The sequence below is a fragment of the Propithecus coquereli genome, unplaced genomic scaffold, assembly GCF_000956105.1.
Source record: "Propithecus coquereli isolate 6110/MARCELLA unplaced genomic scaffold, Pcoq_1.0 Scaffold4, whole genome shotgun sequence".
NCBI classification, from domain to species: domain Eukaryota; kingdom Metazoa; phylum Chordata; class Mammalia; order Primates; family Indriidae; genus Propithecus; species Propithecus coquereli.
In genome coordinates this window covers 12684304-12711227 of record NW_012149729.1, presented here as the reverse complement: position 1 = coordinate 12711227, position 26924 = coordinate 12684304, and the positions used below count along the sequence as shown (strand labels likewise).

Genomic DNA, 26924 nt, shown 5'->3' with positions numbered 1-26924 from the left:
AAACAGTCAGGTTACCATGTGGCCAAGGACAACCAGAACCCTGGAATCAGATGGGCCTGGGTTTTAATCACAGACTCACTGTTTACCAATGGTACGACCTTGGGGAAGTTGCAAAACTTCTCTGAGCTCATTTCTTCATCCACAAAATGGTAAGACTAATCTTTCCTGCATAGGGTTGCTGTAAGAATGACACAAGATATATGAATAGAGTCTAGAACAGTGACAGTGTAGACTTCCACTAAATGTTAGTCTCTTCCTTTCCCCCAACTTAGTTCCTTTGCTTTTAAAATAACTGTTCAGATACAGAGGAAATTCACTCCCTCATTCAATTAAACACACACAGTTATTGTTAGGAGAAAAACAAGAGTCATTTCCAAGTGGGCTGGGAGAGAAGGACAGCCACAGGCCATCTGGTGCTGAGCTCTCTTGCTAGACTGGGGGCTTCATGAGGCCAGATACTCTGTTTTCATTCATCTCCTTGTTCTCAGGTCCAAGCACATGCTTGGTATATAGTGAACACTTGATGAATGTTTGGTGAAGGAATATGAGGCTTTTCTAAAATAGGCCTGGGCTTGCGCCACTATGAACAGATGTATAGGTTGTTCCCTGCTAAAGGGAAATTGGCGGCTGAATTTCAGCCCATTAGCACTCATCAAGCTAGGTGTCTGCTTTTTCAAATTTGCACAAAGGTGCTAATTGTGTTCGTAAAGACCTGGTGTGTGTATTGGAAGTGACAAAGTTGGACTTTGCCCACATAGAGCTTGTGTCAGAGGGGGAAACAGATAAGTAATCAAGAATTACAATATATATAATTAATGCTATTCTAAAGAAGACACTGTAGGAACACAGAAAAGAGACAAATAGTTAAGTCAGACAAATTGAGGGCCCAGGATCTGTTACTTCAAGGATTAGGGGCAGATTGTGGGGAAGGATGTGCTAGACAGAGGAATGACATTCAATTATTTACCCATTTATTTATTCAGTATATAGTAATCAAATATCTACTAAGTGCCATGTACTGTTCCAGTATTGAAGATACAACAGTGAATAAAACAGGATCTCTTTTCTTGTAATTCTAACATTCTAGTAGGTGAGAATGACAAAAATAATTGAACTAGAAAAATATTAAGTAGTGAGCTGTACCTTGGGAGAATAATATAGGCAGGGTGGTGGTGGTGATGGTGGTGGTGGGTGGGGTGAGGATGCTACATTAGAATGGAGAGTAAGGCCTCTTCAGGGAAGGACCCTTTAAGCTGAGATCTGAATGGCAATTGTAAGAAGCTGGGGATGATCATATCAGGCAGAGGGAGGAGTTGTTGCAAAAGTCTTAAGGGGGCAATAAACTTTGTGTTTTTGAGTTGGCAAAGAAGACTGGAGTGTCTGAAGTTTAGTGGGTGAGAAGAGAGGCAGGAGATGAGATGGGGAGGTAGGCAGGTGCCAAACCTAGGTGAGGCCCAGAAGCTTGAGCCTGGTGAACTCAGATACCTGCCAAGAGTTTGATCTGGCAGAGGTGGAGGGACTGTCTTAGGGGATGAGAAGTGATTTGGGAGATACAGGCAAAAACCAGATTCTGCCAAGTCCTATATGGAGGATCTGGGAGACATCACTTCTTTAATGCTATGCAAAGAATCCCAAGGAGGCCATGACTAAAGTCATTCAAAGAAAGCCTTTCATGTTTATACTTTCAAGGAAGTTTTGAAAACTGAATCTTACATGTTATTTGTTCTTCAGTCAAAGTCATCAACACATAGACCCCATTATAACTTAGAAGTCTTCTCAGGAGTGCCTCCAAATTCTGATTAATGTAAAATTTATTTTTGTAACATTTGAGTATACTTACCGTAATGGCGATTTCTGTAGATGGAACGTAAACTAAGTTGTATTTTATAAGAGAAGAATACATCTTCCTATGACTAAAAGGTAAGAGGCAGCACATAAGGTCAAGTTGGTAACAAATATGTGTGATATTTATGTATTAGAGCATGGGAGATTTGTGTCATGGTACAGGAGGCTGACACTGCTAGTTGCGTACCTTATGTCCATGATTTCCCCTTCATTCTCATCAACAAAACCTCAAATTTGTTCATCAGTGAGTCCCACTAAAAATTCTTGTTTTCTAAACTTCCTTGCAGCTAGGGATCATCATGTGACACAGTCTGATCAATGAGATGTAGGCAGAAGTCCCTGGGGAGGGACTTTTATTTTTAGTTCTGAATAAAAACGCAAAGCCTGGCTACTGAAAGCCCCTTTTCCTGTTTCCCCTTGTACTTCCCCTTCCTTCCTGGTATTTGTAATTATTTAGTGACACAATGTTTGGAGTCTTCTAATTTCTTTAAATATGTTCCAAAACAATATGTGGAGATGAAGACCAATGTCCCATGAAGAGTATGGCTAAACCTTTCTGATACTTGTATTGCTCTGGAGCTAAACTGTAGGCATAAAACTACGGCACCCCTCAGAAGTCACTATACTGAAAGCTATACTCTGTGTATGTAATAATACGTAGTTTCTCCCTTTCCTTGATCCCAAAAAGCTAGTTAACAATTATTTCCTAAGTGTTCATTTAACATATACTATCTATCATTACAAATGCAGCAGTTCTTTATGTGCCATGAGGGATACGGAAATGATGAAAACAAGGTTTTTGTTCTTGGGAAGCTGCCAATTTCATGAGATGACAGATGTGTTCACAAACACGTGTAAGGCGGTATGTGTATGACATGGTGGGCCATGGTGAGGGTGGCCTTACAAAAGCCTCTAAGTGGATGTGAATGGATGCGAAAATGCTCCAAATGCAGGCAAAGTGCACGTTTCAAGGCCGAGAACCCAGACATTAGGCCTAAGTGATGAGGCTCACAGGGTAGCAAAATTACTGCCCTGTGGATAGTATAAATTGTTCCTTGATGATGAAGAGCCTGGGGTTATAAAAGGTATTGAGTCTACAACTCTATGCTCCTGCAACCTGGAGACATCTCATTCCTTGTGGGCTGAGGCCACTGAACTGCAGATGTGCCTCTACCAGATACAAGGGAACAATGGGAGCTGCTTCCACTAACCTGCGTCCTTATATGGTTTTCTGTACTTGCTGTTTCAGGGGTAAAGTAAAAACAATCCTCAGCTATTGTCCTTTAAATGGCATCTTTGAATGGGCTATATAGGGAGGTCCTAAGTGCCATTGGGGCATTACCGTGAGTGTTAAAGAGTTATGACCAGGAAGAAACAATTCCAGCTGGAGGCTTCAGGAAGGTGGCAGCATTTGAACTAGCTCTTGAAAGACAAATATCCCTGTAGTCCGTGTGGTGAAAGAAAAAAATTAAAAAAAAAAAAAAGAAAGCTGGATAAAATTTCTTTTTTTTTGACATGGAGTCTTGCTCTGTTGCCTGGGCTAGAGTGCCATGGCGTCAGCCTAGCTCACAGCAACCTCAAACTCCTGGGCTCAAGCGATCCTCCTGCCTCAGCCTCCCGAGTAGCTGGGACTACAGGTATGTGCCACTGTGCCTGGCTAATTTTTTTCTATATATTTTTAGTTGCCCAGCTAATTTCTTTCTATTTTTAGTAGAGGTGAAGTCTTGCTCTTACTCAGGCTAGTCTCGAACTCCTGACCTTGAGCGATCCTCCTGCCTTGGCCTCCCAGAGTGCTAGGATTACAGGCGTGAGCCACCACGCCAGTCACGTGAAGGTGAGAGGAAGGGCGCCATAAGAACATGAAGCAATATGAATGATGAAGCGGAGGTAGGAGAACAGAGCTGTGTGTTGGAAATGAAGAGCAGTCCAGTTTGGCTGAAGAACAAGGCATGTATGGGGAAGCAGTGAAAGATGAGGCTGGGAAGGCAGTCAGGACCAGGGTTGGCATTTCATTTATTACTAATGAGAACCATGGAATGCTTCTGAGCAACTATTAAAGCAGGTGGATTAGTAAAATGGGATACACAGATAAATCTGGCAGCATTACTGTGCATGAAACATGGGTGAAAAGACTGGGAGATCCCATAAAATGCCCAGACATGAACTGAGGTCATGTGTGATTGGAGAATAGGACATGAATTTAAGAGTTTTATTTTTAAAAGAATCGCTTGGTTGGGGCGGGGTGGGGCGGGGGGCCCGGAGTGACTAAAGAGAGGAACAATGTATAAATTTGAGCTTTGGAATTTGAACATATAAGAGGACAATCTGATAGTGAACACACAAAAGGAAGACAAAGAAGAGGGAAATTGTTTTAGAGATGTTGGGTTGAGGTACAAGTGGGACATTCTGATGGAAATGTGCTACAGACAATTGCAAAGGAGAGAATGGAGCTCCTGCGAGGGGTGGAGTGGTGGATGAGTCACCTACATTGAGGTGAGTCAGGGGGTTTGGTCTGTCATAAGTGTACGTAATACATGAAACTAATAACAGGCCCTATGTACATGACAAATGTTGTAACAAGGAAGACAGAGATCTAGGAGAACCTTGAAGGAAACAAACAAAAAACCCCGAAACAAAAGCCACTGCGATTATTGGTATTTATAACTCATGTTGTTTTACCAGCTGTTAAATTCCCAGAAACTCTTACCCCGAATTGACCTCCTAACTGGCAGACAACATTGTTGAAGGACACGTTCTTGTATAGAAACCCATGACACTGAATAGCCATAAATTTCTAGTCTAGAATATGAGATATTCATGAACTACACAACAAAGTAGATGAAAGAACACCTTTTTATTGGGAGTCGGGGGCACAGGGCCCCAAGCCATAGTTCAATTATAGGTCCAGTACTGATGATCGCTAAACTAATTCAACAACTAAAACCATGTCAGTGTTCCCAAGGAGGGGTACGGCCGTGCCTAGCAGGGGCCGCAGGGCAGTAGGGGAGAGGTTAAAGAGAAGAACGCGAGCCGGGAGAAAGAGGAGCAAAGGCGATTGCGTAGCTGCCAGCTGGAAGCTGGCTCTCGTCATCCGGCATACCCGGCCCATTGCTCATCACCCGTGGTTACCTCACTGAATTCGAAGGCGGGGGCCGCGCTGAGGCAGGGGAGGGGTCACGAGAAGGGAAGCGAGTGGGCAGAAACGCCCGTTGGGAGAAGCGGGGCGGAGCCGGGGGGAGCCGGTAACAGCCGGGAGGAGCGGGGAAGAGAGGGGAGGTGCCTGGAGGCTCCATCGCCCCGGGCCTACTACGCTCCCCAGCAGTCAGTGCGGCAACGGAGACTGGCTCCCGGGGCGCTGATGGAAGATTGCGGTATGGGATTTGTAGTCAGGGTCCTTGCACCGCCCCGAGGAGGACTCTGGTGGGGAGATCAGCAGGGATTGGCTGGTGAGCGTTCAAGTCCCGCCCCCTTATGGTGACGACAGGCGGCGGTCTTGCTACTTAAGGCGCCGTGGCCTCGACCGCCCCGCCTTAGCTCCCGCGCTAAAGAGAAACATGTGTCGTTTCCGATCACAGCTCTTCACGGGGATTTCTGCTGCCGCCACCGCCCACTCTTACCCCCGCCGCTTCTCGCCTCTGTTGTTAGCCGAAGACTCGCCTCTCAGCCGGCCGCCGCACAGACGCACGAGTAAAAAGTGCAGCTCCATCGGCTGATCCTCGCTAAGCTCCGAATTTAGGCGGCACTGGGCGTCCCACGATGCCGAAGAATAAGAAGCGGAACACTCCCCACCGCGGTGGCAGTGGTGGCGGCGGCGGCTCAGGGGCAGCTGCAGCGACGGCGGCAACAGCAGGTAAGGGGGTATCCCGAGCGCCGGCATCCCGGTTGCCGGCGGGCTGGCGAGTCCCCCGAGTCTCGCGGTGGGAGTTGTAGTTCTTCTCGCTGGCACACGCTTGTGTCCCTGGGGTGCGCGGTTTGGGATTGAACTACAATTCCCAGGGTGCCCTGGGCGCTGTGCTCGCGCGATTTGGGTCTGGCATGCGAACCGGACTCCGGAGCACCGGCCATGGGGGCAGGGAGGAGTAGGTCCTTGGGCATGAGTGTGCCGGGATAGAGGATGACCGGGAACTGGACGGAAGAGGAGCTATCCTCAGGCTGCTGCGACTTTTCCTGAGCTCTCTTGGCGAAGGGTGGAGTAGAGCTCGGAGTTGTGTCCGTGCTGTCACTGGCCGCCTCTGATCCCGGGCTCCAACATGGAGTTCTCGGGAATGCCAAACGTTCGGCGGGTTTGGACCGGTCCTTGCGTCACGCGGCCTGGGCATCGCACGATGGGCCCCGAGTGACGCAGAGGCGCCCGCGTGGCTTCCCACGCCGCTGCCTTCTGTCGCGTCGCGCGTGTCCCCCTGGGCCGGGCGGAGGAGTCGGAGGCTGGCTGCCACTGCCCCATCCTAAGCTCTGCTCCTTCCCCTAACTGGCACTTGCAGAAGCCCCCAAACCCCCAGGCACAGTGCGACCAGCGGAGGCGACCTCCCACTCCCCGGGGAAGAAAACGCGTTTTCCTTTGTGCTGCATTCCATAGGTTGTCTGCAGTGAGTCCCGGATAGGCAGGGCGATGAGAGGAGCTCAGGTTGCAGTTGGCTAAAAGTTAGGGGTTTTGTGTCCTTGCTACAAAGTTGAAGCTTTTCTTAGATGGGTAGGTGCTTAACTGAATTTATGGTTCTCTACTTACTGACTGTATGGTTAAGAAAAAAAAGAACTCCAATCGGAACGTCCTTCTACGAGACACCATGCTAAACTCGAACGAGTATTAAATAAATTGGGTAGAGTCATGGGTTGAGAATATGAGTTAAATATTGGAATATCCTCAGACATTATCACGTAGGAGCTATTAGCCATTAGATTTTTGTTGACACAGTTGCCACTCTTTGACCCTCAGAATGATATGCCTTTGTTCATTAGAAAAGTAACTGTGCCACTTATCTTGTTAAAGATTATTGGAAACTGGCATTTAAAAAGCTTTCCTGTAAGACTTAGGGCAGCATGAAAACTTGTGATCGTGTGTTAAACATTTACTAATTGACAATAGGAAAGGATTGTTATAAAAGCAACTTTTCCCTTTTCTTTAGATGGCTTTTTATTTTGAAAGCTCTCTCTGTTCCTGAAATTCATTCTTTATCAAGATGTAAAATATGTAGTTGTGGCATCCAGTTGGTTCTGTGTGGATTGAGGATACTTCTTACCTCTGTTTCGGCTTTTCCTCATCTGAAGGCAACATTTGCATTCTTTCTAGAGAAGATCCTTATTAATTCTATTCTTAAACTACCTTTTGTTGGTGAAGTGGAAATAATGGAGAAGCAGCAAGCTAAAGTCATTTTGAAGATGGTAATGATATTAGTAATGACCTCCTTGAATCACAAGCCTTTATTCCCCCTGGAGTGTCTGGGCAAGCCTCCTTCCTTGTATTTGACCTGAACAGACCTCTGGTGGCTGTGGGGATATTTCAACACTGAATTTTAGCATATACAAGCATTTAAACGCCGATTTCCAGCATATATAAGCAAATGGGAAAGAATTCTTTGATTAGTTTATAAAACTATACATGCTTTGGTATCTTTGGAAGTTTATGCTAGAACTCGTTAATTGCAGTTGCCTCTAACGTGGAACTGGGGAACATTATGGGGGTAAGATTTACTTTTTTGTAACTTTAACTTGGTCTCATGTGAATGTTTTAGTTGTTCAGTAACTAATGAATAAATGGTAGTTGAGTAGAAGAGATGAAAAATTGTCACAAACTTTTGCTTACTTACAAGTACTTACATTTTTGGTATTTTTTAATGACATCCAGAAGAAATGAGAGTCAAACGAGGTCTCCACTATATAACCAAATTCTCTATCACGTTAATGGGTTTTCCATTAAAACTGTTTATTTTTTAAGTTACAGGAGAGTTCTGGAAAGCTAATAAAATTGACCTCTTATAGAGGTATGCATGCCTCTCTCATAGCACTTAATTTTAAGAGAACATTTTTAAGAACAAAACCTGGTTAATAAGCCCTCTAGAAATAAGGACTTTATGTGTCTAGAGTGCTACCTCTTTTTTTTTTTTTTTTTTTTGAGATAGAATCTCTGTTGGCCTGGGTAGAGTGCCCTGGTGGCAGCTTAACTCACAACAACTTCAAACTCCTGGGCTCAAGTAATCCTCCTGCCTCAGCCTCCGGAGTAGCTGGGGCTACAGTAGCATGCCACCACGCCCAGCTAATTTTTCTATTTTTAGTAGAGATGCATCTTGCTCTTGCATAGGCTAATCTCAAACTCCTGAGCTCAAGCAATCCTCTCACCTCAGCTTCCCAGAGTGCTAGGATTACAGGTGTGAGCCACCACGCCCAGCCTAGAGTGCCACCTCTTTAATGCTACTTAGGATCACTAGGTGGGTGAGTTTGACCTAGATGTCAGGTATTCATACAGGGTTCTTTCTCTCTTTTTTTTTTAGCCTCTTTTCCTTGAGTCTTAGAAAGAAATCATTAAAACTGATTAAGAGAAGGGAGCAGAGTAAGAGCTACATAGGAATACTCTTAGAAATTGGCTGAATATGAAAAATAAAAAATGTGAATTGCGAAAAAATGTTGATTAAGATTAATCAGATGACACTCAGCTACTGTCATGACTTTATCCATGACTTCATATCATAAAGACGGTGAAGATAGATACTGAAATAAAGTATGATGTTGTAGATTTTTGTTTATTCCTGTCCTAAGTACTCTAAAAAATTTTGGGATCTTGGCTTCCTTACTTAATCTTTGACACTAAGCAAGTGTCACTTAATCTAAGTGACACTTAATCTACTTTGACACTAAGCAAGCAAATTCGAAGGCCACTTGCTGTGTTTATTTAAAAATCTGCTAAATTCTGTTTTGATTTGATTTTACTTTTTTGGAGACAGAGTCTCGCTATGTTGCCTGGGCTAGAGTGCCATGGCGTCAGCCTAGCTCACAGCAACCTCAAACTCCTGGGCTCAAGCGATCCTCCTGCCCCAGGGTAGCTGGGACTACAGGCACATGCCACCATGCCCAGCTAATTTTTTCTATTTTTAGTCATTTGGCTAATTTCTAGAGACGAGTCTCGCTCTTGCTCAGGCTGGTCTCGAACTCCTGAGCGCAAGCAATCTTCTTGCCTCGGCCTCCCAGAGTGCTAGGATTACAGGCATGAGCCACCACGCCCGACCTGAAGTAATTTTTTCATCTTTCGTATCAGTTTTTGTATCATCAAAACTGTTAGATGATTGGTCTATTTCTGAAGTTGATGTGTTTTGTAAGTCATTGGTGTGCTGAAATATATATTAGGTGAATTGACTTATTTTAGGAATATTTAAGTATTTTCTTTTGTGATAATATCTCTTTTGAAAAAATAGGTTTGTGTTCTTATTGCCGGATTTCTCTTGAGTAAATTTAAACATTCCCAAGTTAAATAATTTGTATATATGGCAATAAACTCATCTGCCTCTTTCCTTTTTTACCTAATAGGTGGCCAGCATCGAAATGTTCAGCCTTTTAGTGATGAAGATGCATCAATTGAAACAATGAGTCATTGCAGTGGTTATAGCGATCCTTCCAGTTTTGCGGAAGATGGTATGAGTTAAATTTAAATTTGCAACTTTAGATAAAAAGTTATTGTAGGTGGAGGAATTCTTGTAGCTAAGATATATTATTACTTGTTCCATGTTTTTTTTTTTATTTTTTTTACTTAAATTACAGTGGTTGGTTTATATTATTTCTTAGGACCAGAAGTCCTTGATGAGGAAGGAACTCAAGAAGATTTAGAGTACAAGTTGAAGGGATTAATTGACCTAACCCTGGATAAGAGGTAGGAAATATTGGAAACGCTCCATTCTGGGTGAGTCTGATCAGCTAGATTCTCTGATACAGTAATATGTTTTTCCTAAAGTTTGATTTGTTTACTTGGGATGATTTAATATTTCTTGTTTCTTTGAACTTTTAATGTGGGTAGTAGCATGGCAGTTGAATTTAGGTTGATTCAGATTAGTCATTGTTCTAACATAATTGGTACATACATATCTATATTTGATTATAATAGAAATGGATTTATTGAATTAAAAGTTAATCTTCAACTGGAAATAACAACTAAATCTTACTTTAAGCTTCTTGTCCATTAGTTTTGTTATGGACATGAACAAATGTCAAAGCTAAATTGTTTTCTTACTTCATCATAGCTTTAGAACTACCTTAAACAAATGGAATTAAAAAGCCCAGAAGATGCAAACATGAATTCTAGACTTTTGTAGTGTTAAAAAACGTGAGTTTACTTAAATATATGATATAGGAGAACGTCTTGTACATTGAAACTATAAAATATTATGTAGTTATTTGAAGTTGTGGCTGTCAAACTAATAAACAGAAAAAAGTCTATGATATAAAGTAGCTTAAAGTGTTTTGTGTAAAAAGGTGAGTTGTAGGTAAAAAGTAAATTATTTTTGAAAAATGGTTAGAGCTTGACGACAATTAGGTTTAAAAAATCTGTAGGCAGACAAAACTTAGAAGGAAGTTAAGTTATATTTTAAAAAGTCGTTGATTGTACACTCCAACTGCATCTTTTCTCTCTTACATTGTGTTTTCAATAGTGCGAAGACAAGGCAGGCAGCTCTTGAAGGTATTAAAAATGCACTGGCCTCAAAAATGCTTTATGAATTTATTCTGGAAAGAAGAATGACTTTAACTGATAGCATCGAACGCTGCCTGAAAAAAGGTAATGCCCTTGTTTTTGAGTCACAGGCATAAAACAGGAATTTGCTATTAATACCTTTTTTGCAGTAATATTTGTTAATGACACTAGAACAGCGGCCCACTCTTCCAACTTTGTAACAGTCAGGGAATGCACCATGCTTGTTGTAACTCAAAATGAAACTTGTTAGAAACTTTGTTTATATGATAAATAGCTTGAAACTAGGAAGGATTGGAATGGATTGTTATCCCTTGTTGTATCAGAAGGGGTGATTGCCATCCTCATGTTATATCAGAAAGGCTTGAAAGCATGTGTCAGACATCAACAAAAACTATTATTAAAAAAGCCATCCTTCATTTTTCAAAAATAGAGAAAGTATCCTAATCATCTAGATCATTTTCCCTTGCACTTATTTAAAACATCGATAGTACCTGTAGATGACATCATTTTCAGGATCTATCCGTTGGAATATTTTAATTCTAGAACTTTATAATAGAAATTCTGGAATTCATATTGTTATAATGATAGAACTTTTAAGAATGAAGAGAGATTTTAAAGATAGTGTTACCATATCTTAAAGTCTAGTGTTACTAGACTTTTCAGTTTCAGGAACCATCAACATTAAAAAAAGATTTGGGTCTGCCAGAGTACTTATTTTGCCAGGTAAGAACATAACAAAATATTTCCAGCACCAAAAATGTAAGAGACACATGTTTCCTGAAGGTTTACCTCATGGGCCATGTACATCTGAAATGCTTAGGAGGTTAATTCAAAGGCTACTTGAGCACTATTTATATAACTACATTAAGGGGTCAGAAGACAGAAATCAGCTTGAAACATTATTTAGTTGAATCATTATGGTACTCCCTTAAGATAAATATTAATCTCCATTTTACGGATGAGGACCGCTATTTAGGGAATAAAAGAAATTGATGGTCGTTTGACTAGTAAGTGGGATGTAGGATTTGAGTGAGACGTCTGTTTTTAAACTCCGAGCTCTTTAACCTAAGTTTATAGCTTATGTCGAATCCTGGAGCATAAGAGCTTCGTAAATGGTGGATGCTATTTTGTAATTGAACATATTTGGGAAATTGCTATCTTAATAAAGTAATCTACTGAAAAGACTTTTATCATAGTTGCATCTTGTCTTCTACTGTAGGTAAGAGTGATGAACAACGTGCAGCTGCAGCATTAGCATCTGTTCTTTGTATCCAGTTGGGCCCTGGAATCGAAAGTGAAGAGATTTTAAAAACTCTTGGACCCATCTTAAAGAAAATCATTTGTGATGGGACAGCTAATATCCAGGCTAGGCAGACTGTAAGTATAAGATTTTTAAATTTATAGAGTTATCTAGGCATGACACCCAGGCATTCTGATGAATAATCTAGAAATATAGCATTTTTAAATAGTAGATTTTTATTAATATTTTATTCTCATGTGTCTTTTAGTTCTAGTAAGTAGACTTAATATGACAGTTGTTTTCTTAAATTTTTCTGAGATTCCAAAGAGCATCCCATGTAGAGCAAATTTCTATTATCTTTGAAATTGAAAATTATATACTGATATAAATATTATATTGAATTACTTAGGGTACTTGTAGAATAATTTTGATTGGAACTTAAATGGTCGAGACACTTAATATTTATTGGATGGTTATTTTTTATTCTAAGAAATGTAATGGTCTTGGGTAGGGGGTGGGGGTGCTGCTGTAGCCAGTAGTCTTTATGAAAAGATGAATGCCATATTCATGTTGGGTAGATTTGGGTAGATGTAGAAGACTCTGAATCTCTGACTTGTAAAATATTCATCTAGTTTTGGGTTTTGAGAAAGATTTCATTTATTAATTGTTTGATACTTAGCACTTGTAACACTTTAGAGTTTGGGTTTTGGGGTTTTTTTTGTTTTTGATGTGCTAGTAAGTGATTTAAATGATCACATGAACGTGTTTTGCTGTAACACAGAAACTTCTGAGGTGGTCTTAGTGGATTTGGAAAATAATATGTGAATCTTAAGCTGTTTTTTTTTAACCAGTGAACCAGTTTAAAGTTTGAAACATTTTAATACTTTTAATATTGATTATTCAAATTAGCTTCTCTGTAGTATTACTTAAAGTAACTGACATTATTTATCTTTATATCAGGTAAAGGCTAAAATCTTAGTGGCTTAGTGAAAGTTTATTTCTTGCTTATATCACTACCTAATGCAAGTTGGCTGGAATCCCAGGCTTCCATCCTGTGGCTCTGTCCACCTTTAGGTCCTTTTCATGTGGCAGCTAAGATGCCGGTTAGGTGACAGGGTCAGGCCAAAGCCTATCATTTCTGCAGCCAGTTCCTTAGCTTACCAACTGTAGGGAGGCTGGGAATAGTCTTACTGTTTTCCCTGGAGGGAAAGAAATAGGAGTTTGGCAACTGCATAGTAATGTCTGTGTGCTCCTGTAGTTATTAATCCTGAAATACTCAATTAGATTTTGTTACTTTCCTTTCTGTTTCCCCCCTTGCTGTGAATTTGTGCAACTTTTAAATCATGCAGGACTGTAGGTGTATTTTTTGAAATCTTAGGAAATACTCTTCTGGGTATATATTTGAAGAGGTCACTTAATTTTGGTTGTATATAAGTTTGTTATGGTCATTTAAAGGCATTTTCTTCACACTTCTGACTTGCTATAATTTTTTCTTTAAACTTAGGATAATCACATTAGCAGATGGAATCCATATTAAATGTAGGCAGTCCTAATTTTTAATCTGCCATTTCTCTTAGTCATCAAAAGGAGAGATGTGGCCTTGCTTCTGCTGCTTACTTAGGAGAAAAATTACAGATTGAAAATTTCTTTTAATGCTTAGGCTACTTTTTAATTTTAACAATGTCCAATTTTTGCCAGCATTAAATATTGGAAATAAAATAGTGACACCAAGCAGATTAGTATTACAAGTGTAATTTAATGGTCCCTAGAAGAGAACTAGCTGAAACCTGGGCCTGATGCCCATGACTTTAAAGACTTAAAGCTTTAGTGGTACTTGGAACAACATAAGGCACTATGGAACAACATGAGGGAATAACAAAATATGGAGAGGAGGGAAATGGGGAATAATAAAATCTCAGATTACAAATCCTGTCTTCACAGATTAATTTTTTAAAGCAAATATTCTGAGAATTAATGGCTCCTGTTTATGTTGCAAGCAGATTATATATAAGTGTGTTCTGAGTGTGTTTTATTAGGTAAGCTTTACCTTTGTAATCTTACATTGTACTCAATTGTTTAGACCTTTCCCCCCCAACAAAAGGCAACTAAAGGATTTCCGACCTCTTTACAGCATACTTCAAAATGAGTGAAATCTGAATTAATGACACGCTTCATTAGGTGGGAAGTTTGAGTACAATTATTTAAATTTTATGAGGTTTCTGCTTCTGTGTGTTTATTTCTTGGAAGCAAATTTCTTGTAGAAATTTTTGTAGTAGAGTCTTCATAAAAACAAAAGGAATATAAATGGTTTAAAAGCTTACAGGCTAGTAGCAATCTTAATGTGTTTTAAAGGTTTTTAGTAGAGTGGGCTTTATATCAAATGTCTAAGCTTCATCTCTATCTTTGAAATGCAGTTGAAGTTTGAAATGATGTACTAGGCACCTGGATTGCGTACAAAAAGGAAACAAAAGATGGTTCACCCTTTCAAAATTCTTTACTCACATGGAGTAAGAAAAATAATAATTTAAATTATAGACTGTGGAGCTGGAGTGGTTTTTAGAAATTATGTAACTCATTTGCACACACTATCCTCTTTAGTTTTATGGATTAATAAAAGAAGACCCAAGAGGAATGGAATTACTTTCTTAAAGTCGTGCTGTGAACTTGGTAGCAGAGCTTGGACTGAAACCCACTTCCTTTGCCTCTTAGTCTAATATTCTTTCTCTTTATATACCATGCTTGGGACCTAATATAGTCATGTTGTTGAGAAAATTTTCTCATTGTATTATAAAAGCAGGAAGATGTAGAATTAATAAGAAATTACAGTCATTAATGTCTATATTTTCTGGGTTTTTTTAGTGTGCAACTTGCTTTGGCGTTTGCTGTTTTATTGCCACAGATGACATTACTGTAAGTAGAGAACCTTTGACTGTAGTTATCTGCAGTTATTTTTAATTTAAGATGGTTATCTTACCTCATATTCTTATACATTAGGAGCTATATTCAACTCTGGAATGTTTGGAAAATGTGTTCACCAAGTCCTATCTCAAAGAGAAAGACACTACTGTTATTTGCAGCACCCCTCATACTGTGCTTCATATCAGCTCGCTTCTTGCATGGACACTGTTACTGACCATATGCCCGATCAATGAAGTGAAGAAAAAGCTTGAGATGTATGTATTTTTAGTTTCATATTTTACAAAAGCAACATTTAGTTGACATAATTGGTTGCATTCATATAGTAATGACTAACTATTTTCTAGGCATTTCCATAAACTTCCAAGCCTCCTTTCTTGTGATGATGTAAACATGAGAATAGCTGCTGGCGAATCTTTGGCACTTCTTTTTGAATTGGCCAGGGGAATGGAGAGTGTAAGTATCTAACTGGCAGAGGAAAAAGCTTGTGTTCCAAGTCCCATTATTCCATTGTTACCTTCACAATTGAGAATTGGATAATAACGTTGGAGCATGGCTAGCTTGAGAACCTAGTGATTGATTTCCCAGCTTCTTGGCAGTGGCGATATAATACTTTCGAGAGCATAAACCAGTAGGGGTTGGTGGAGCAATATTTGAGTTTAGTTCATTAGACTCAATTTTTGCTGTCTATACAAATGAAGTTTAGGGATGCTTTGCTACTTATCGAGAGAGTTTTATCTAGTATAATCCGTATGGAAATGCTTGGATTTAGGTAATTTAGGCATGTGGTGCTTTATGGTAATTATCAGACAAATGAATTAAAATACTAAGCATGGGTTCGGGGTGAGAGGAATTCAGTCACTGTTGTTTAACTTCTGGAAGCTAAAGATGGAAACAAACATTGCCCCTTAATCTGCTTTGCGGTTCCACTGCCGAGTCACGGTGTGTTACCATAGCTTGGTTCTCAAAGGTATTTGGGTTTGTGATAGTTTGACCAGCTGACCCAGTTTGCGTGGTACTGTTTCAGGTTTAGCACTGAAAGTCTTGTGTTCCAGGAAACCCTTTATCTCAGGCAAACTGGGACATTTGGTAACCCTAGTTTGTGATGTCTATTCTAAGGATTGCTAAAAGAAAGGAATGCCTCAAATCTTACCATTGGAAGGGAGAATTTGTTCTTAGATAAGTGATAGGGTGCTGACATTTAGAATTGAGGAGCAGCTTTTACTGTCCTCACTGAATCCATAGACATTTATTGACCGGAAATACAAGAAGGATCCAGTAAGGAAACTCGAATACATGGGAAATGGTTAACTAAATAGGCAATAACTGAATAGGAGATGCTACTGCTAACCTTGAGTTACTTATTAGATGCTTTTTTTTTTGGAGACAGTCTTACTCTGTTGCCCTGGCTAGAGTGCAGTGGCACAGTCTAGCTCACTGCAACCTCCAGTTCCTGGGCTTAAGCTATCCTCCTGCCTCAGCCTCCTGAGTAGCTGGGACTACAGGTGCTCACCACCACACCTGGCTAATTTTTTAATTTTTTGTAGAGACGGCATTCTCACTCTTAGGCTGGTCTCAAACTCCTGACCTCAAGCAATCCCAGCGTGCTAAGATTACAGATGTGAGCTAAAGTGCTAAGATTACAGGTGTGAGCCATCTTGCCCAGCCTCTAGATGCTTTTTAATCTAAGGAGAAAGACTGTATTTCTAGAATGAAACTTGTTCTGTAATTAAAGAAGTTACTTAACAGTGAATAATTTCAAATAAGATTAATAGAGTGATCTGGGTTGCCTGCCACATTAGTCTTTCACATTTCATTCTAGGCCTGTGTTTAAAAATGTTTAGTCTTTTAAGATTTATATTTGTGAAAATTTATGTCTGTCCCCAACCCGTCCTCCCCCTGTTTTTTTTTGAAGTATAACAGGTAGGAATGAAAAGTAAGTTAATGCTCTCAATAGCTAATGATTCTCCTTATGTGAGAAATTGCGTTCAAATTTAGCAATCAGTTTAATTTTATTGAGCTAGTTGATGGCTCCTTAACCTCAAGGCAGAAATCAGATGTCCTAATTTTTAATCTTATGTTCCTCTACTGGCTAGAAATAGTAATTTATTTTCTTTTTTTACTTCGAAATGCATCTTAAAAGTAAAGCGATAATGCAATTTAAATGCATTTCTATTGGATTTGTTTGTTTAAATTTGTATAAATATGAATGCATTACCACCCACCTATCTTTTATTCTGATTTAATAAATTATGCAGGATAGGCAGAACTCATCCAACCATGTTTAATTTGACTTAAATTCTTGACCAAAGACAAAAAATGAACTGGGTTACAAAACAGAACCTAGTGTTTTTGTTTGCTATTTTTTTTAAGTATATAGGCTTTTTACATGTGTGTGTGGAGGGGGTTAGTTATAGGGTGTTTTTAAAAATGAACAAAATCAGAATGTTGATGAAATACACAGGCAGATTTAAAATAGCAAACGAGTGGCATTGAATTATTCAGAGCCTTTTGCTAACAAAATTAATTTGTGATATTATTAACCTTGATATTATTAACCTTGAAATCTAGTGATCTGTTGAATTTTGCCTTGGAGACTTAGAAAAAAACTTCTGAAGAGCTAACTTTTAGGTTAGATTTTAAAGAATGAATCAGTTAAATATTAATAATAACTATTTGTTCAAAATTGAAATTTGGAATTATTAATGCTTTGTGAGAGTTCTCCCAGTTTATCTGTATGTGTCTGTCATATAGCCAGGTAGGTTAAGAGTGGACTCTGGTGCTATGCCTCCTAGGTTCAGATCTCTATTCCACCCTTACTGGTTGCATAATGTTAGGCAACTTCTTTAGACCTTCAGTGTACTTGTTTTTAAAATGGAGAAAATAATAGTAACTACCTCGTGGAGTTGCTGGAAACACATGATAGATACAGTATAAGTGTTAGTAGGCTATTACTCTTTAAATGTTGATTGAATTGAGTATTGCCTTTCTCCAGTTTGGCCATAATCTACTAGTGGCCTTTTAGGAACTGTAGCGTAACTTAACATAAGACAGACACTATTTAGTGTGCCGAGTTACAGATCTTGGGAGCCATGTGATGTGCTGGTCCAAGCCTGACACAGTAAAATATACCAAAACGTAATATAGTTAGACCTTCCCCGATTCTCCCTGTTCCATTCCCTGCCTGAGCTGACAGGGGAAGTGCTACAGTATAGAGAGAGAGAGAAAAGAATCCAAAGACTAAGAAACAACACACTCTTTGGGGCTAAATCTAAATCACTGACATTTTATACTTCAGAGGGGCAACTCAACATTCTTATTTCTTGCCTTTGTTTATAGGATAATTGACCCTGTGTAAAAATGTCTCCGTACCTTGACAAAGATATCCTGCCTTGATTATCAGGGATTGAAAGAAAGAAGTCTTTATGCTTGAGTAGAGTCAGATAAAGCCATTCTAGAGATAATGTTCAGCACTTTGCAGTGAATTGGGGAGGGATCAAATTTTATTTTGTTAGACTTCCTTATGATTTTTATTTCTTTAACACTTAGGATAGCTATCCAAGACCCACCTTATTTTCCTTACAGTCAAGTGCGCCTGTGACTTCTATAGAAATACTAGTTTTGGGAATGATTTTTTTATGATCTTAAGTATCTCATTCTGCATAAACCCTTCCAGAAGTTTTATGTGATTTCTTTTCATGCTAATTCCATTCAACTTTTGAAACCATTTAATTTATTATAGCTGTTTTTTTGGCATGAAATAATTATCTTGAGCTGATCAGTTTGTTGTAATTATATTGTATTAGATAGAAACAGGCTATATCATAACAGAGCTATAACTTAATGGATATTTATGTACTGTATTTTATATATTTTAAATATTTAATCCTTGTATTAATAAACCTATGAGATGTAGGTGGTATTAACTGCCATTTTACATAAGATGAACCTGTGACATATTGCTAATGTAATCATGCCTAAGGTTGTATACATTTAAGTGTGGATGCTTGTGATTCAAACTTGGATGTCTTGACTGCAAAACCCATGTTTTATATATGACTCTAAGATACCTTGTATAGGTGTAATTGTTACACAGATTTTTAAAAATGTAAGTTCTATGTACCTCTAAATCTAGAATATTAATCTAAGATTTTTCTTAAATCTAGAATGCTTCAGAATTTATTGGGCAATTTATATTTACTATGTTATTTAATCTTTAAAGCCATCATGTGGGAGGGTAGATATTCTTTTTTTTTTTTTTTTTACAGATGATAAAACAGGTACATAATTTTAAAAGCTTAATGTAGTAATAGATCTGAGATTCTAATCCAGGACTTTTGATCCTGTTGTGTAGTAATGACTGTGTTGCTTTCTTTTCATTATTGATGAGAGTTAAGATATTTATTTGTATCTCTGGGAGCCCATTATTTATTTGTCCCAGAGTATACAGTTTTATTATATAGTTATTGTATAATTATCTTCAACTCCAATAAATAGGCCTTTGGAGGCTATTTATGGACTATTTTTGCTATGTGTTACAGTTTCGTTTCTTTTTTTTTTATGCCCAAGCACTTGATGGAGACTTTTTCCTGAAATATTTAACATTTATTTTCCCAAGTTTTAGTATATTGAACTCAGTGATTCACAAACTATAAACTAGATGGAGTTTTATCCATTGCTAAGATCATACTACAGTAGAGTTTCTTAACGTCAGCACTATTGATATTTTGGTCTGGGGGCTGTCTGGTGCATTGTAGGATATTTAGCAGCATCCCTGCTAGATGCTGGTGACACCCTCTCTCCCCCCATTGTGGAAACCAAAAATGTCTCCAGACATAGCCATATGTCCCTGAGAGGTAAGATCATCCCTCACTGAGAATCACTGACAGTGGTTCCCAGTTCTTAGAACAAAGTAAGGTAATGTGTAGAATTTTCTTAAATTTTGGTTTATTCTATATAGGCTTTTTAATCTTTTATAATTTTTTTTTTGAGAATACTATAAAAGAACAGGTAACAAGTAGCCAATAAAATGAGTAGGAAACTGCCAGTCCCTGAAATATACTTGTTATAAGTAAAACTATCATCTTGTTATGGTGATATTAAATTTATTAGGGAATTTAAATATAGAAATTCACATAACTTTGGTCTGTTTTAATACCTACTTTGCATCTTATTAATAATGAGTGTTGTCTTTAATTCAGACATAGGAGGTTGAATTGGAACATTTGAAGAAGATATTTGAGAAACAGTTAAGAATATATATTCTAAAATATTGACAATAAGAAAATATTTATGTACTTAAAAGCTATAATATCTGTCACATTAATTTCAAGCTTATGTTCTACCAGTGTAACGATCTTTTTCATTTTAGACATTAAATCACATTTATACTTCTTGAAATTAGATAATTATATAGTTCGAAGAATGTCCAGAATAAGAGCTGCTTATTTTAATGGAATAAATTAAATAATTATTACCTCTAATGTATGAATAACTAGAACTGGAGATTGCTCATCTTCTGGCTTTTTAGTAAGAAGTATCTGCTCTAATTTTGGTCGGCTAAATAAGTTTGAGTCATCTTTTAGTTTTTAATGAGGTTGTAAAATGTAGTTAGGGAATACAAACACCCCAAATAAAGAGACTTATTAAATGTATAGTCATGTTAACTGTAGGAAGGAGGCCCTTTGTTTAAGCTCATAGCAGATTGTAATACGTTCTGTAGCTTCCCCCTGAAAAGGATTACAGGATCTTCTTGCCTTAAATAATTTAATCACCTGAGTTGTGCGCCTGATGTAAATGTTTTGTTGCTTATTTGAAATATGGCAATAAATTAGAAATTAGAGTCTTTAAAAAGCATTACTGATAGTTTGCACCTTTGGAATAGGAATAATTGGAATTCTCGGTGTGTAGCTTGGGGATTGGGGAGCCCAAGGGTAGAAGCTGTATTGGTATACATGTATGTCTCACTGAGCTTCTTTGAAATTCCAGTAATGTCTTATATACAATAGGAACACAAAAAGTATTTGTGGAATACATCCAGATATACTTGGAAGGGGAATGTTAATTGTTTTGCTGTAGTGTATCATCTTGTAGGCAGCATTTCTGGATGAAATTTTTGTGTGATAATGTAAATGTGTTTAGATGTGTCTAAATCTCTAAACAGCTTGAAGAATTGTGTTCTGTATAACTGGGTATTTTCCAAAGGTAGGCAGTTTTTTGTTAGTTCTAAAAGGGGACCAATAACTAATGAAACAAAATTGCTTTTCTTGACCAGGATTTTTATTACGAAGATATGGAGTCTTTGACTCAGATGCTTAGGGCTTTGGCAACAGACGGAAATAAACACCGGGCCAAAGTGGACAAGAGAAAGCAGCGGTCGGTTTTCAGAGATATCCTGAGGGCAGTGGAGGTAGGCTTCTTAAATGCTATATAATAGCCACTCATTTGGAAATTGGATTTCAAATTCGAAAGGCTAAACTTGAAATTTGGGTCATTTCGTTGATTAAATTTCACCTTTGATGAAAGTGATTTTCTCATTTTAAAGACCTAGCAGATTTTTAATAACATAAGTAAAGACTTTTGTTTTAAACAAAGGAAATCTAATGCTGATATATAAAGGTACTTTTTTTTTTAGGTCTAAAAAAATAAAAAATACATAGTGATAGAAATGTATTTCATTTTGGTGTACTTGACATCATTTAAGCAATGGTGCTTAGCACACACATACTTAGTGCAGTGTTTTTGTGAATATAATATGTTATTGCCTACTCCTCAGTCTCCAACTTAACTTCACCTTTAAGGAAAGATCTTTGTGATCCCTCTAGGAAGACTAGATGCTGAAAACCAAAATAACAAAACCCAGCATCTTAATAAGGCCACTGAAAGTCATTTTCTGATGCTTGCATTTTTTCTGTAATCCTCTAACCTGCTTCAAATCTATATAGCAAATAAATTGATTTAGAAACCTTAGGGATTAGACTGCATGGTTGATGGTTAAAATTGAGCTGTAGGGTAAGGGTAGTCTCAACTGTGGAGTACACTGAAGTTTTTAACAATTGTTTTTGGTTGGCCAGGTAGGAAATATTTCTTGGATTTAAAGGATGAGTATCTCAGTTTATTTTTATCTGATAGGGCAGTTCTTTTAAGTGTGTCATCAGAGTGATTCAACTTGATGTGTATATGAAAAAATAGGAATTTAAACTAGAGATTCTAAGGCCCCACCTCAGGTCCAGTTTTGATGTGTTCCAGTGAATTCTCATATGTACTTTATTTCCTTCATTTTATAATCTACTTTTAGGCTGGGCTTGGTGGCTCATGCCTTGTAATCCCAGCACTTGGGAGGACAAGGCAGGTGGATTGCTTGAGGCCAGGAGTTAGAGGCCAGCCTGGGCAACATAGTGGGACCTCATCTTGATAAAAATAAAATTAGCCAGGTGTGGTGGTGTGTTCCTGTGGCCATGGCTACTCAGGAGGCTGAAGCAGTGGCTGAGGTGGAAGGATCGCTTGAGCCCAGGAGTTCATGGTTACAGTGAGGTGTGATCTGCCACTTCACTCTAGCCTGGGTGACAGAGCAAGACCCTATCTCTTAAAAAAATTAGAATAAAATAAATCTACTTTTGATAGAGCAAAACCTAGGATATAATTTACAGATCCTCTGGGATCTAAATGTTTTAGTTAATGCCGACTCTAACTGCATTACATTAATATTTTAATATTTACTCTAGATTATAAATAAATAATAATATAATCTTAAAAAATACCTCCTAACTTGAACAGACATCAGTCTTAAGAATTGAAATTGGTCTGGCCGGGCGCCGTGGCTCACGCCTGTAATCCTAGCACTCTGGGAGGCCGAGGCGGATGGATTGTTCAAGGTCAGGAGTTCAAGACGAGCCTGAGCAAGAGTGAGACCCCATCTCTACTAAAAAATAGAAAGAAATGATCTGGACAACTAAAAAAATATATATATATACGTATATATATATGTATATATAAATTAGCCGGGCATGGTGGCGCATGCCTGTAGTCCTAGCTACTTGAGAGGCTGAGGCAGGAGGATCACTTGAACCCAGGGGTTTGAGGTCGCTGTGAGCTAGACTGATGCCACAGCACTCTAGCCCGGGCAACAGAGCAAGACTGTGTCTCAAAAAAAAAAAAAAAGAATTGAAATTGGTCTTATTAGTGTGGCAAGTATTCGTAAATTGAGCAAGCCATTTCTTTTGAGTAACTATAAACTATTTCTATATTTAGATTTTTTTGGATACTGAACTTACCCTCCAAAAATGAGTCCTACATTTTCTGATAGACCTGATTTCAGATTTTTTATCTTGATGCACCTCTTCTGAGTAGTAGATTGTAAGGGTCACCAGGACTTGGCAGACCCTATTGACAAGCCCCTCAGCTAAGGCCAGCCAAGCACTCGGCACCGATTATCCTGAGTAAGACATGAGTGAAATCTCAAAGTACACCAGCATGAACAGGCCCTTTGTCCCTGTACTCCTCAGGCACTGCCAAAAATGAAAGCCACTACTTTCCTGTAGTGATTCGCTCTCCCAGGCCTTCCCCACCCACTTCTCTTTTCAGGATTAAAATACCTCCCCTCCCCTTCCACTGGGGCCCATCTTCCTCCAGCCTCTGCTTCGGTGCATCTGCCTGAGAAAGGCCTGTCCTCAGAGCCTTGCTAAGAATTCTTTCTTCTTTTTTTTTCCCCTGGAGCCTAGCTTTCTCTGGAAGGCCCTGTTTCCTTGATGTGTCTTTTCGTTTCATCTAAAACCTTTCTTGAAGCTCATATATTCCATAAATCAGCAAGCATTTAATATGTTAGGTGCTTTGCCTTACGATAAGTTTTCTTATTTCACTTTCATTACAGCTCTTAAACAATGGGATTATCTTCTTTTAAATGAAAAAAATGGGGACCAAAGGGGTAGATAAAGAACAGTAAACAGCAAAGATGAAATGTGAACCCACTGTACTGTGCTCTTTGGGCATGGCCAACTGCTGCCGATGGGTCAAGTGAGAGAGTGAAGAGTTTCAGTGAGATCTGTCAGGGCGTGAGTGACCTTCACAAGAGCAGCTTCAGTGGCGTGATGGGAGGATAGCCAGACTGAAGTGGACTGAAAAGTGCGTGGGAAGTGAAGAAGCGAAGATGGTGTGTCTTGACTGTTCTAAAAAGCATGGCTGTAGTGGGAAGAGGAAGAGAGTTCATAGCTGGAGTGCAGTCCTGGATTGTGGGAGGGGTTGTTTTATTTGCTAGAGACAGTTTATGAGAGAAGGAACCGATAGAGAAAGGAGCATTTGAGAATGTGGTCTGTTCCTCAGTACCTGTGGAGGATTGGTTCTAGGATCTCCTGAGGATACTGAAATCTGAACTCAAGTCCCTGGTATAAGATGGTATAGCATTTGCATATAACCTATGCACATCCTCCCATATACTTTAAGTCATCTCTAAATTACTTATACCACCTAATACAATGTAAATGCTTTGTAAATAGTTGTTATCCTGTTGTTTAGGGAATAATGATGAGAAAAAAGGCTGTATATGTTCAGTGCAGACAGAATTTTTTTTTCTGGAATATTTTCAATCCCCGGTTGGACAGAACCCACAGATATGGAGGGTAGACTGTATAAGTGAAAGATTGGGATTAGCCTTCAATTGCAGGTAAGGGGGTCTGTCACCTATAGGAGGGAAGAATAGGTAAGGGTACTGATAACTTATAGAAGGTGGGTGGCAAATAGAGTTCTTTCCTGGTATCTTAGGGTTTTCTGAAATTAGGTTGAATAATAGAACTCTGTTTTTTGAGCTGCTGTTATAAACCAGGCAGTTACTGTGTGTACCTCACAGACATGCTCTGTCTTATACCTCTGATAACCCTCATGTGGCATAGGGAAAGACAGCCCCGTTTTATGCCGAAATCACAAGCCAGCAAGTGAGTGGCACATCCATCCAAGCCTAGATTTGATGTTCTTCTCTACTACATTACGTACTGTGTCTGCTGAGTGAGAAGGGGCCTGGGTAGATGTGGGGAAGGTGGTTGGAGTGGTCTTGCCCCTTCATGTTCCATCTCCTCCTTGCTCCTGTCCCTGTGGCAGTCAGCTCCTCCCTTCCTGGTTACTCTTATGTATTCATGATTCATCAAAGAATTAATCAGCCAGCTTTCTTTTTACCAGGTTCTGCCACCATTCTCACAGTATTTGGAAACCCCTATCCTGTGTTTGTTCCACTGATTTTTATTTCCATTTCACTGGGCTGCACTCCCACTCCCACTCCTATGGTTATACTTTACCATGGACTTCTGGCAGAGCTGTCCCAGCACTGAAATCTTAAACTCAGGTGTTACTTCTTATTTTTTTTAATAAACCTGACCTGAGACCTCTTGGAGCCCTCTAGTTGCTAGTAGTGCTGCTCTTCTTTTTTGCTTGTTCCGTTAACCCCATTTATCTTCACTTTCACCCTGGATCCCTGCCGCCCATCAGTTCACCCACTGTCTGTAGTGCCAGTTTGTCTTTCTGACTGTTCTACAATCTTCTTCCCATTCCCATCCTAGGCCAATACAAACACCTGACGTTTTTTTCAAGTTTGTTGCATGCTGTTGAAATTTTAAAATTTTCACATCTTTTTGCCATTAATATTTGTTCAAACTCAGTTGTGCCTTCAGGTGCAACACAACTAGACAAATTCTACACCCTTACATAAAGGATAGGAATTTTTAGTCTGTCCACATCTCAGGTACGGAAGTATCAGTTTAAACCATATTGTTCATTTATCTCAACATTTATATGTCTGTTTTAGAAATTGTGTTTACGTCAGGTCCCTTTGGGCCATTTTAATGCCTGTGATAATTTTGGTTCTTCCATTGGCTAGGAACGGGATTTTCCAACAGAAACTGTTAAATTTGGTCCTGAACGCATGTATATTGATTGCTGGGTCAAAAAGCACACCTATGACACCTTTAAGGAGATTCTTGGATCAGGGATGCAGTACCACTTGCAGGTGAGTGACATCCTTTCTATAAATTTGCTTAAATTAGGGAACAATTTTGAATGTAGCTCACTTAATTGACTTTTGAAGTTAATTGATTATCCAGAATGCTTCTACTTCTGAGAAAACTGCACATTTATTATTGAAAGTATAATTGAATAAATCTGAAACTTCGTTTTTTCTTTGTATTGTGTGAATCTAGTGGAACGTTATTGATATCTTTTGTATGAAAGCATATAGCTTGAGATAGCTTTTGTGGATTCAAGGCATTGGAGGGCAATTTGCTTTTATACTAAGAAAAAAAATAAGTGATCTAAGTTCATATTTATAGTTTACATATAACTTCTGTTAATCAGAGTCACTTTATGCTGTGAAAAAGAGTTACAACATTTAATATTGATCGTTGTCACCTTTTTTTTGTTTCACATAAGTCAAATGAATTCCTTCGCAATGTATTCGAACTTGGACCCCCAGTGATGCTTGATGCTGCAACACTTAAAACAATGAAGATTTCTCGTTTTGAAAGGGTAGGTTTTGTTTTTGTTCTTAATAGAACTAAATGCTCCAAAGATTAGTGGAGCCAAAGCTTGATTCTGTTTGGTGAGAGGAACTTAGCTGTATCTGCCTATACATGGAGTTTTAGATTTTCGGTACGTTACACACAGAATAGCTGTACTAAAGGTATAGAGCTTTACTGTGTTTAGAGTATAGAGGGCTTTAATACGTTTTTTTTTTTAGCTATAATCCTACTAGCTTAACATAGAAATTATTTTTATTTTTTGTTTCTTTTTATTCTATGGAGTTTTTATACTTAAGAATAAGTGTTTACACTGTGCTGCTTTTGTACCAGGTAATAATAGCCCCCTTAGTGAAGTGCCAGACTCATTTTACAAATGAGGAAACTGTTCAGAGAGAGTTTATAACATTAAATAGTAATATCATTTTCACTTAACATTTCAAAAATGCCTTAATTATATTTTTGGGTTTTTATTGAGGTGAAATTCACACAATGTGGACTATTTTGAGTACAATTCACTGGCCATTTTATTATATTCATGATGTCATGTAGCTATCACCTCTGTCTACGTCCAAGTATTTTCTTCACCTCAAAAGAAAACCCTGTACTCATTAGCAATCACTTCCCATCTGTCCCTCCCCCCAGCCACTGGCAACCACTAATCTGCTCTCTGTCACTGTGGATTTACCTATTCTGGATGTTTAATGTAAATAGAATCATACAACATGTGACCTTTTGTGTCTGGCTGTTTTCAGTT

The 26924-nt window shown here is 38.7% G+C and overlaps 1 protein-coding gene across 2 annotated transcripts in view; it reads left to right on the top strand.

Annotated features, from left to right (window-relative positions):
* Positions 1-5340: 5340 nt before the first annotated feature.
* Positions 5341-26924, top strand: part of IFRD1 (interferon-related developmental regulator 1) — a 23741-nt gene continuing 2157 nt past the window's right edge. Inside the window, exons 1-11 of one of the 2 annotated variants that reach the window (XM_012652783.1) lie at positions 5341-5695; positions 9361-9465; positions 9616-9700; positions 10476-10600; positions 11736-11893; positions 14616-14666; positions 14751-14929; positions 15020-15128; positions 20947-21081; positions 25534-25662; positions 26082-26177. In XM_012652783.1, the coding sequence (XP_012508237.1) occupies positions 5602-5695; positions 9361-9465; positions 9616-9700; positions 10476-10600; positions 11736-11893; positions 14616-14666; positions 14751-14929; positions 15020-15128; positions 20947-21081; positions 25534-25662; positions 26082-26177 (1266 nt within the window). In that variant the 5' untranslated portion in view covers positions 5341-5601. The remainder of the gene's footprint in view (positions 5696-9360; positions 9466-9615; positions 9701-10475; positions 10601-11735; positions 11894-14615; positions 14667-14750; positions 14930-15019; positions 15129-20946; positions 21082-25533; positions 25663-26081; positions 26178-26924) is intronic. The other variant, XM_012652784.1, reaches the window with a different exon arrangement.